Source organism: Bidens hawaiensis, unplaced genomic scaffold, assembly GCF_021521415.1.
Source record: "Bidens hawaiensis isolate Kalapana, Puna unplaced genomic scaffold, B.hawaiensis_p1.1 tig00043565_1, whole genome shotgun sequence".
Taxonomy (NCBI): domain Eukaryota; kingdom Viridiplantae; phylum Streptophyta; class Magnoliopsida; order Asterales; family Asteraceae; genus Bidens; species Bidens hawaiensis.
In genome coordinates, this window is record NW_027497730.1 from 1 (window position 1) to 12,488 (window position 12,488).

At 38.7% G+C, this 12,488-nt stretch overlaps 2 protein-coding genes across 3 annotated transcripts; one reads left to right on the forward strand and one right to left on the reverse strand.

Moving 5' to 3' along the window:
• Positions 1 to 55: 55 nt before the first annotated feature.
• Positions 56 to 2,665, forward strand: LOC143594378 (putative inactive receptor kinase At5g10020; the record flags this gene model as incomplete). Its single annotated transcript, XM_077073703.1, has 2 exons — positions 56 to 1,429; positions 1,905 to 2,665. Coding segments are annotated over 2 exons (1,979 nt in total), but the record flags the coding sequence as incomplete, so codon positions are not given.
• A 1,234-nt stretch (positions 2,666 to 3,899) lies between these two features.
• Positions 3,900 to 7,442, reverse strand: LOC143594379 (uncharacterized). 2 transcript variants are annotated; one of them, XM_077073704.1, is made up of 2 exons: positions 4,157 to 7,442; positions 3,900 to 4,042 (listed from the first exon to the last, which is right to left on the reverse strand). In XM_077073704.1, the coding sequence occupies exon 1, from the start codon at positions 7,419 to 7,421 to the stop codon at positions 4,164 to 4,166; it is 3,258 nt and encodes a 1,085-aa protein (XP_076929819.1). In that variant the 5' UTR covers positions 7,422 to 7,442; the 3' UTR covers positions 3,900 to 4,042; positions 4,157 to 4,163. The 2 variants fall into 2 exon arrangements, with proteins under 2 accessions (XP_076929819.1, XP_076929820.1); XM_077073705.1 differs by having other exon boundaries at positions 3,900 to 4,021; positions 4,144 to 7,442.
• Between the last annotated feature and the right edge of the window lie 5,046 nt (positions 7,443 to 12,488).

A 12,488-nucleotide genomic window follows, 5' to 3' on the forward strand; every position in this document is an offset into this window, starting at 1 on the left:
TGCCATTGTTTCTTAAATATTCAAGTTTTGTATATAAGCCATTGTTTATTTGCAGGTCCTGTTGACAGTATCTCCTCCACAACTTTAAGGAGTCTTAACTTGTCATCCAACAAACTCACAGGCATCTTGCCTCTTATTATTGGTCACTGTGCTGTTATAGATTTAAGTAACAATATGCTATCTGGCAACTTATCCAGAATTCAAGGTTGGGGAAACTATGTTGAGGAGATTAATCTGAGTTCAAATTTGTTAACAGGAAGTTTTCCAATTCAAACTAGTCAGTTTTTGAGGCTTACTTCATTCAAGATATCCAATAACTCAATTGGAGGCGTGTTATCTTCGGTTTTAGCTACTTACCCTGAAATAAAAACTATCGATATTAGCCACAATAAGTTTACTGGTACAATCCTGTCTAGTCTTTTTAATGCATCAAGATTGACTTATTTAAACATGTCTTTCAATAACTTCAGTGGGACCATACCTGTTGTACAAAATACCACTGTATCAAGCCTCGAGTTTCTTGATTTGTCACATAATTCACTAACCGACCATCTTCCAAAAGAAATTGGAAATTATCAAAACTTGACTTTGCTTGATGTGTCTAATAATTGGTTACAAGGTGACATTCCTGATAATCTTCCTGGTGCACTTAAGGTACTTAACATGTCGTATAACAATCTCTCCGGAGTCGTGCCTGAAAACTTGAAGAGTTTCCCTGATTCGGCTTTCCATCCGGGAAATGATCTGCTGAGTTTCCCATATTCACCAAAAGATGTTTTAAAGGGTCGTGGGTCTCAGAAAAGATCTTATGTTAAACTTGTCCTTATTGCTGGATTGATTGGTGGTGTTTCTAGCTTCGTGTTATTAGCATTCATTGTGTTGTACAGAACCCAACAGTACAAAGAAAGAAATCACTCTAAACAATGTTCTGAAAATCAGCAAGAAATATCTTCGGTTCTTGCCACGTCAGCACCTAACTCATCGCCAAAGTTCTCAACTACAAGTGAGCATAATACAACGGTTTTTGAAGGGCTAAAAGATACAGGAGCAAAAAGAAAAGTTGAAGAAGCGTTTCCACCTTCATCATCAAGTTCACCTGATAAACTGATTGGTGAACTTCATCTTTTTCATGAGTCGTTGGTGTTCAGTGCACAAGAACTTTCTTCAGCTCCTGCAGAGATGATTGGTAGGAGTTGTCATGGAACATTGTACAAAGTGGTTCTGCAATCAGGTCGTGTTTTGGCTGTGAAATGGTTGAAAGAAGGTTCGAAAGGGAAGAAAGAGTTTGCAAGAGAAGTCACGAAACTGGGTAATATTAAACACCCAAATTTGGTGTCCTTGCAGGGGTATTATTGGGGACCTAGAGAGTATGAGAAGATGCTTATTTCAAATTATATTGATGCACCTTGTTTGTCACTTTATCATAATGGTAAGTTTTCTCTCAATATATCTTGTCTTCAATGTTTATTTCTTTCTGGCATTGTGCACATCACCAAATTTAGAAACGGTTGGTACTGGTAAAAAACAAGTCAGGTTGGGTTGACACGGAACACTTTTAGTCCAATTTTTATTTATGAATGATTGGTGCGTCAAATATGATTATAGAAACACTTAATTCAAGTTATAAGCTAAGTTTTCGAATAAAATGTTTTAGGAGGTTTTATTTTATGTATAAACATGCACTTTTGGACCACTGGGCACCCATTTGACGGCTTCCCTTTAATCTATTTTTCATTTTACCAGTTAATCAACACATTTATAAGTAAATGGGTCAACTTTCTTTTTGATGATGTAATTAATGAACTTGTCTTTTATGCTATCGTTGGAGATTATAATAAGCAGTGATTTATTGATTTCTTGTCTTCTGTTGTTAAAATATCAATCTTTGACTTCATTTTGTGCAGAAGTGGATGCCAAAAATCTGCCCATATTGAATCTAAAAGATAGATACAGAATCGCTGTAGATATAGCCCGTTGCCTAAACTACCTCCACAACGAGAGAGCCATACCTCATGGTAACCTAAAATCCACCAACATCTTGTTGGAACCACCCACCATGAAACACCCCCTTTTAACTGATTACAGCCTGCATCGCTTGATGACATCATCCGGGACCGCTGAGCAGGTTCTCACTGCAGGCGCCCTCGGTTACCGCCCCCCTGAGTTTTGCAGCACAAGCAAACCATGCCCGTCTCGCAAAAGTGATGTTTATGCATTTGGAGTCATATTATTAGAGCTCGTGACGGGAAAATGTTCTGCAGAGATGATTCTGGGCAGCAGTGGAGAGGTGGTGGATCTGACAGAATGGGTCAGTTTGCTGTGTGTTGAAAACCGGGTAAGCGAGTGTGTTAACGAGCAGCTTCAGAATGATAGTGAGGGCATGCTTAAAGTGGCTGAAGATATGATCCAGGTGGCGCTTAGGTGTATACTTCCAGCTGATGAACGACCGGATATAAAATCTGTCGTGGATGATCTTACACTCATAACTGATGCTAGTGTTTTACGATGACGACGACTGCAATATATTCAAATGTAATCATTTGTTGTAAACAAGTTTCTGTAGTATATGTTATGTATCATGTTGTAAAGTTTGCATCTTTTTTCAAAATAAACATAAAACTATTCATTTAGTATGTATGATTAATGAAAATAATGTTCTAAGATGTTTGGTAGCTGTAATAAAATCACACTGATTTTTAATAAAGTCTACAGTTATTATTTAGGTTTATTGGATTTTAACAATAATCCCTATCGAATGATATTGACCGATAATAATCCATATTCATTTTATCATCACTTGCGTTTTCAAATTTAAAGAAGTTGGCCCCAAATGGTCCCGTTAAAAGACTTAACGGCGTTGTACCTTTTTCCGAATTTCAAACTAATGTTTTAAGGCTTTTGATCGGAAAGAGAATATGACTCGATTGATGTAAAACTTCGTTGCTCCAAAACGACGAGACAATGCTTCAATTCGGGTGTTTGTATTTACAATTAACACAAATCAAGCCGTTTGTAACACCGTTTTGAGCTAAGTTTTATATCAATCGACTCGTATCCTCCTTTCGATCAAAAATCCCTAAAACATTAGTTTCAAATTCGGAAAAAAAGTATTACGCCGTCAAGTTCTTGTTAAGGAGAGACCACTGGGGGCAACTTTTTAAATTTGAAACCGTCAGCGGCGATAAAATGAATTGGGATTATTATCGGTAATTACCATTCAATAGGGTTATTAAAATCCAATAAATCTTTTTTTATCAAATGAATTAATTACATAGATGGTATATGTTGTTTGCTCATTTTACATGTTTAGTCCCAAATTTTAAAATATTACAAGTTTTGTCCAATTGTTTGCACAAATGTTAATCACTAAAATGGAATGGAAGTTAACTAAATATGTGTGAACGAACTAAAATACCCTTAATAATGAAAAGCACAACAATTAAAATCTCTTAGGCAGAGAGGTACATGATTGGCTCCCACCATTGTTCATTTTGTGCGTCTGACTTGGCTCACGAGAAGCCCCTCCATGCCCCGCTCACGGAACTGTAGTGCAATGTTCTGTTGGCGTGATCGTCAGTTGCTAGAGCTCTTCTCACCCTCACCCTCACCCTCACCCTCCGTTAAATATAGGCAATAGCCTTATTATCCATAAGAGTGTAAATGAGTCGAGTCAAGTTTGAGTTCGACTCAGTTAACATACAAGAGATCGAGCTTAGCTCGTTCAAGCCTAACTAAAACTCAAGGTTGTCTCGTGAGCCGGACTCATTATCTATCAATTGTTTGATAAATTTATAACAATTTTTATGTATATTTCTAACTTTAACTTTTTTATATCACACATTAGTTATTTTATCATGTTTCACATTATTATGTAAACATATATTATATATTTGAACAAATATTATATAATTAATAACATATGGTAGAAATATTCACAGATGAATTTTGTGTAATTTTCAATTATCTTTGCTCTATTAACTAACATGTACAAGAATACATCAGCAGCCCTAGATACCCTCTTCTGATGGATGGATGACCAACCCTGAAACATCAAAATATGAAAAAGTAAAAGTTAGAAATGTCAATGGTAACATTGCAAACACGGATTATTATTATTATCAGGGAATACAAGGTCATAGTTACAAAAAATACAGACCTGGGTATCAAGATTGATTAGGAAGCTGCGCAAACGTCCCCGTGTTGGGACGGCAACCGCCCACCATCATTTTCTCGTAAATAGCATACGCATGACCCGGATTTCCAGACAAGCTATACCCTCTTATTAACGCGTTATATGTAAACACATTCGGCTCCAAGCCCATAACTTGTAATTCCGAATACATCCTTCCCGCTTCATCAATCTGCCCAACAATTCCAAGAATAAGTATCAAAACATTATACGTATACAGATTTGGAACGATCCCCCGGGCTCGCATCTCATCAAACAGGCCCAGCGCGTCCTCTATCCTCCTCGCGTTTCCAAGCCCATTAATCATCAAATTGTAGGAAACCACATCCGGGTCAAGCCCTGTTTCCTTCATCCGGTCAAAATAGTACATAGCATTATCCACTCTCCCTACCAAACACAAACAGTCCACAAGAATCGTGTACGATCTCAAATCGGGTCGTATTCCTTCTTTCACCATCTTACTAAACAGCTCACACGCGGTTTCAACATTACCCGCTTTTCCATACCCATTCATTAATATGTTATAAATCGCACAATTCGGTTTGCATCCGTACTCCACCATTTCATCAAAGAATTCTTTTGCTTCGTTTAACTTCCCATTTTTTAACAGACCGTCGATTAGCGGTCCACACGTGCACGGAGTCGGAGCAAACCCGCCACTAATAAGATCATAATATAAATCCATTGCTTTTTTTAAACTATTCGATCTAACAAGCCCGGTAATCAGTATGTTTTGTGTTATCGTGTTCGGTTTACAACCTCTGCAAAGCATCTCGTCATACAAGTCAAACATCTCATTGACTTTTCCCGATTTTGCAAGATCGTTTAACAGCAGATTGTAAGTGAAAACATCCGGTGCACACCCCGAGTTCTTCATTTCTTTGAACAGATCCCACGCGTGTTGATTAAAATCATCTTCTAGAAGACCGTCAATTATCGGGTAGTATGCTTTGAGCGTCGGTTGAATCCCGTAATCTTTTGTTACTTTTAAGAACAACGAATGCGCGGCTAGGGTTTTCTTTTGCTTGCATAAAGTGCTAATAAGAGGGATGAGAATTGAATCGTTAACGTACGTTCCGTTAATCATCAATCCTTCAACAAACATGATGGAATTATGTAATGAAGCTTCACTTGTGATTCCTTCAATCAAATCTTTCCAAAATATCTTATTTGGTCGGTTTCCATTTCGGGCACAAATAAACGCATCAGTCATTTTCAAAGCATCATCCACCTTCCCGCTCTTAACGATGCTCGGGATTATCGTGCATAAAGTTACACAGTCGGGATTGAAACATTTCTTCATCTGATGGAACAACCAGAATGCGTCACAAACCCGATTCTCCTTCGTTAGACCAAAAATAATCGTATTGTAAGTAAACACATCAGGCCTGCAGTTGCTGTAACTCATTTCATTCAAATACTTCAAAGCCAAATCAACTCCATCATTCTTGCAGATACAATCAAGAAGCGTATTGAAAGTAATCGTGTTTGGAACGGGCCCACACGAACCCATGCTTTCGAATAAATTAATCGCTTCACGAACCCGGCCTTCTTTCCTCAAACCAGCCAGTAACGTGTTATAAGTCACAACCGTAGGCGAAAGATTCATTTCCTTCATTTTTTTAAACATATCCCATGCCTCGTCGACTCGGTCCACCTTGTAAAGCGTGTCAATCAACGAGTTAATCACAATCACATCCGGATCGCATCCGGATTCCATCATCTCATAAAGTAACTTCATTGCCTCATCAATTTTACCTGCTTTACTAAAACATTTCATCATCATATTATAAGTAATCGAATCAGGTGCAATCCCGCTCTGTTTAAGCTCATAAAACATCTTTTTCGCCTCCCCGATTCTACCAAGCTCTGCAAGACTGTACAACGATGCATTGCACGCGACAACGTTAGGGACAACTCCTCGAACCTTCATCTTTTCAAACGTGTCGAGAGCTTTATCCGCTTCACCTAATTTTCCATAGTAATCGATAAAAAGTATGTACGTGTAAGCAGTCGGTTTGATGTTTAACGAACTGAGACCCGCAAACAACTCTAATGCCTCGTCTAACCTATCAACTCTCAAAAGCCCGCGAATTAACGTATTATATGTCTGAAGATTTGGTGAAATCCCTTTACTTTTCATGGAGTTGAACGCGACATACGCGTCTTCTATATTTCCAACTTTGCATAACGCATCGATTAAAATGGTGAACGTCACAACATCCGCCACATAACCATCCGCCTCCATTTCGGTCCAAAACGATTGAACCGAGTCTAAATCTCCACAATCGCCAAACTTGTCCATTAACGTAACGTATGTCACACGGTCCGGTTTGTGATTACTAGCCTTCATTTTCAAAAACATTTCTTTAACCCTCTCGAGTTTTCCCGCATTGCAAAGGGCGTCGATTAGAACAGTGTATGTAACAACATCAGGCCCGCAACCTTCACAGTCCATCCTTTCAAAAACTCGAACAGCCTCATCTATTTGACCAGCTCTACCAAGGACCCTAATGCATATGGTGTAAGTGTAAACATTCGGTTTGAGTCCTAAGTCTTCCATATCAGACAACAAGCGCATGACATTCTGCGTGTCCCTTCGTTTTCCCAAGGCAACCATAAGCGCAGAGTAAGTTTTGAGACTCGGTGTAACACCTTCGGATAGCATCCGTTTATAGACTAAAAAAGCCTCTGTACATAGCCCGGATTTTAAAAGGAGATCGATGAGACCATTGTAGGAATATGCGTTAAACACGAAGCCGTAATTTCTCATTACAGTAAGTGCAAATGGAGCTTGTTTAATCCCACCTCTGACACCAAGCGCCTTGAAAATGGTTACATAAGTATCCAAATTTCTATAGACAATCTGCTTCTGCATGACATCAAAGACAGCAGCCATGTCCGGGATTCGGCGATTAAGGCGCAAGAACTCGAGCATGTAGTTGCAGGACTGGGTGTTGTGAACAAGGTTTGGAAGCTCAGAAGTTGATTTGAAGAAAGATAAAGCTTGAGATGGGTCGGGAATTGACTTAAGAAACCTCGTAATTTGGTCGCTAGACATGTTTTTGTTGGGATTTAAGGAAAGACAAACAGCCGCTGGTGTTTTCCTACGTTTGCTGTTCCATTTAGAGTGGTTTAAGGATAATGTAGTATTATGGGCTGTTGAAGTGTCGGAGGAAGTGGTGTGAAAGGGCTGGTTGATTGTGGGGGAACAGAGTGTAATTACAGCCATAATAACCACAAAACAAGAAGATGAAGAGACTAACCAGAGAGATTGAAGATATTTGTCTTGTGAAGAACCAACCTTACCTTACCTTACTTATCCCCCGGGAACTAATAATAATAATATCTCCATTCTATTCTATTGTTCCATGCCTGGATTAGGGCAAATCCTTTCTTCATCAACACATGAAAAATGAATGAAAATGTCAATATTTATTTATTTATTTAAATTTAAAATATGACTTTTTAACATTTTAATATTGTATAAATTAGACAACCTAATGGTTGGCTAGGTATTATGTATATATATTAGCTCGTTGATTGTATAGTTTTAATCGTTTATTTTTATGAATTATGGTACTTCACACAAGTTTATTGTCTTTCAGGTCACAGAGCGCTAATACAGTTAATTTAGACTTGAACGAACATGGAATGAAGGCCCGGGACGATCGGCACATAAAACGAGACTGAAAACAAGTTTGGCTAGTGAGGAGGCCAGTCATGCTACGCGACGGGCTTGGAGTGGGTCCATCGCGATAAGTGATGGAACAAAAAACTTAAACTGTTGACTTTTAGTCCATCGCGCTACGTGATGGACCTGGAGAAGCTTGAGCGCGATATGCGATGGCCTGGAAAATCGGGAATTTTAGGGTTTTGCATATAATATCATTTTGATGAACCTAAAACAATTTATCACGTTCCAGAGTAGTTTCTAGGAGCCTAAATACGATTTCAAGACTGCAATTGTCTTATGTCTGTGATTCTTATGCACTGCAAGGATCCTTATGATGATTCTGCTTGCCAAGATTTTGATATGATGCAAGGATCCTCAAACTGATTCTAATTTCAAGATCCTTAGAAGTTTTCCCATAACAATTGCCACAAAATATTTACAAATGTAAACCACTTTACAAGGCTATAGATATTTCATAATTTTTTTAGTAAGGGCGGTGATATGAGAAGGTGCGGGAAACAAGGCATGATTATAGCTTTTTGATTCTTATCTTCTCAATCTTCCATTTTGCTTGTTCTTTGCTGCTTAGGAAGTATTAATCTTTATGAGTTTGCTTCTCCTTGAGAGGATACCGCTGCCAAGGTGAGTCTCCTCTATAAGTTTGAAGCCGTTGAAAAAAGTTTTAATCCAAAAGCCTCGAGTGTTGAAGTAAGTTCTGGCTTAGCATTCTCATTCCACCGTGTCTCAAGGTATAATTCCTATATAACAAGTTAGTACATATGTGTAAATATATAATAAGAATACTGACATGCTTATACTTTTTAATAGGATTCTAGAAACCATGCTTCTATTTTAGTGTTGATGATATTGAGAACATTTTCTCTACTGGAGGTGTGACTGGAAAGGAGGAGAGACCAACTCCCTTGATCTCTAAGTTTGTCACTCGAAGCGCCTCAATGGTTCCACCCAAGTTGCCTTCTAGCAAGAAGAGGAAGACCCTAGATTCCTTTGAGGACTTAGACCATGCCAGCACTTTGCAAAATTTAGATGTTGTCTTTCGTTCCATAAGTTGTGATGCTTTATCCCTAACCTTATCCTTGGATGCTTATCCTCATGTTTTGTACCTTAAGTTCTTTGTAGGGAATGAATAATCTTTGTCCCTACTATAATGGCATGATGAAATAAGCCATGTTGATGGAGTAGAGGCTGATAAAGGTTTGGATATATCCTTTTGGGATGTCAAGGCTTGGGAAAAGACCTTAGACTATTTAGGGTGAAGGATCCTCTAGAGTGAAGGATCCTGAGGTTAAGGATGATGATGGGGCTAAGGATGTGAATGATGTGGAGGATGTGGAAGTGGAGAAGGATGTAATGGATGTGGCTGTTGGGAAGGATAATGAGGGCGGTGACGCAAAAACATGAATCCTTTTATTAGATGTTTTAGTGGTTTGGCCTTGCATGGATTTAAGACCATTTCCTTTATATACGCCCTCTGTTGGGTTTAAGACAATTCCCTTTTCCTGCACTTAGAATCTTGGTAGCTTGGGTGGATGGATCCTTCTGTTGGATGAAGCCCAAGTCATCTTCTTTTGTTTTTCTGCATATTTATATATGTATTTTAACTTTAAACATTGTGTTCTTGATAGTCATCCATAGGATTGCCCCCTGCATGTTAATTCCTTAGACGAGGACCAACCTGTATTTCTTGGGACTCCTATCGAACTTTGGTGACATGTAAATGCCATAAATTCTGAGTGACATGTCTGCCACATTTTGATTTTGAATCCTTGGTATAACCAACAATAACGAAATTGCCTGCAACCATTATGTATACAGATCCCACCATCTTGAATTATCCTTGTGCGCTCATGGCGGGATGTAGAAACCCTTATGCTAGAAAGGTGAAAACATTTAAACCTTTGAAGGGGTTTTATTGAAACGCTATACGAGCCAAGATCTAGCCGCTAACATCGATACATCAATACGATAAACACAAGATCGATACGTTAATTTTTAAAACTTAATCAATTGATTTCTTTATTCCAAACTCAAATCACTGCTAGCGTGACCAACACTCCAACCGGCTTACTTCATAATGTTAGAAATTGATTTCATGTTACACTGACTACATACTCCTCATGGTTCGACACCCTACTTGCCCTAAGTAGTTTAAGGTGATTAAGACACTTGATTATTATTGTTTTTTACTATATTACGACAATTTAGCATCAAAATGGCGCCATTACCGGGGAGTTACTGCGCTTCGTGTTTTTGTTTGATTTAGTTTATGTGTTTTATTTATATTCTTATGCCTTGTTCTTGAGTTTTTTAACCAACGAAAGAAAAGGGAAGGAGAGGGAATGATAAGAAAGGGAAGGAAAGGAATTTTTTTTAGTTAGGTGTGTTCTTGAGTTGGAAGGAAATTAGAGGAAAGAAAAGGATAACTATGTTAAAAAATAGTTATCCTTAGTAATCATCCCATTTTTGGGAGGATAACTTATTGGGAAAATACATTAATTTAATCCTTCCTAACTTCTCATACTCCTTTCCTTTCCATCCTAAAAAAACTCAAGAACACCCATTTTTTAACTATCCTTAGTTTTCCTTTCCTTTCCCTCCTTTAAAAAAACTCAAGAACAGGGCGTTAGTGTAGTTTTATTTTTTTTCCTTTATACACGGGGTGTGTCTGTTGTGAAGATAATAGGTTTATGCACACCTGTCATTCGGGTAGACAATCTCCGTTTATTTTTGAGCTAGAAATCGAGAAGTTAGCCAAACTGAAAAGAGATCAACAAAGAGGGTTAGAAATGTGTAGGTTCCCAGCCGGATCTACACAGGAGTATCTCGTAACACGAGGGTGCGGAATCCCCACATAATACGATACGAGCGTAAGATAGATAATACGTTGAATCGATAAACGAACACACGTTACAATACTAATAAACACGATTATATTGCAACACTTCAACACGTGATCTCGATTATCACTAACACACGTTCGGAAAAACTTTTTCAAAATAAGCCGAAATGAGGTTTATATAACCTCGACAACTTCGCCTAACATACTAGGCGAAGTTGTCATAACTTCGCTTATCTCCAAGTTCGCCTACATCCCAGGCGAACTTGTGTAAAACAATATTCAAAACCAAAACAAACAATCTAACACGATTACAGACACATACAAAACACGAGATACTGAACTACTGACATTATGCACCAACATACTCCCCCTTGGCAGTAGCTTCATATCTCTATCTTCATTCTCGTGTATAGTAATCCCAAAAATCTCGTGTCACCCGTCTTCAAGCATGAACGCCCTGTCTTACACAGACAGAGACCACCCTCTGGTACTTCTTGGCTTCATCTTTCCATGCAGGAATATAGAATATCTTCTTATCGTTTAGCACCTGCAAGTCAGCTTGAGACAAATTTACCAAGCGCATGGGATCATACACTCTCAGAATTTCCTGTTCGTCTTCATCTTCCATAACCGCTTCAGCTGTTTGGCTATCAACGTACCACCACTTGAGACTCTTTAAAACATCCTTGGGCATTGTCTTCATCGGCACTTCTTTCAAACACCGAACCGGCTTATACTTCATCACCATCCAAGGTTTGCCATCAGCTCGCATTCCTCTTTCCTTATCTTCAACTAGCTTCCCTTTCTGAGGCTTTAACAGCTCAAACTTCTTCTTTTTCACACTTCTTTCCACACAATCTTCCCAATTATTCTGGCCATATTGTCATCACTCCTATTAATCAATCCCAATTTAGCCAAATCATTCACCTCACACTCAGGCAAGGTATTGAGAGATCTCAACGTCCTCTTAAAATACTGAATCCCATCAAAGCGTTTAATCACAAATAACTTTAACTGCTCATCATACAGCCAGCAAATAATACCTTTCTTTGACTCAGCATACCCTTTGATATTGTAACTCTTTTTGAACATTGTTGGAACCGCTGGCTTCTTTGTCTTAACAAACCATTGAGCATAGCCTTCTTTCCATCTCGGCTGTTCTTCCCACTCAGACTCATCAGACACATCCATATCTTGACTCACATTCACCTTGTCAACGTCTGGAATATCATGTTCTACACTATCATCTACAATCTCACCTTCTTCTATCTCACTATCAATCACAATCTGTTCTCCTATCTTTTCAATCTCCTCAATAGTTAACACATCATCATCACCCACATCATCATCACCCAACATTTCCTCATCATCAACAACCACGACATTTTCACCACCTGATCCACCTGCTGTACCAGCTGACTCCCCTGAGATGTGGAAGTCCCAAGAGTTTGTTCGGTTCTTGGCAACTCACCACCTGCACCTTTCGATGCATTGGGATCATCGTCTCTATCTTGACTCTTCTTGGTTCTCAACTCGTCTTCCTTGTAGCTCATCTCCCCCTGAGATGCTAAGAACTTTTTAGAGCATCAAATAGTTTACCGTGCTCAACAACGAGGGACGATTGGATCTGATTTTCTGCTACAAGTCGCTGGATAGCTTAAGTATGGATTAGATTGATTCTTGACTGTTCAGCAACTACCCGTTCAAGAGCAGCTATCCTTTCAGAATCAGACAAGGTAGCATCAAAATCAAAACGCATGTGA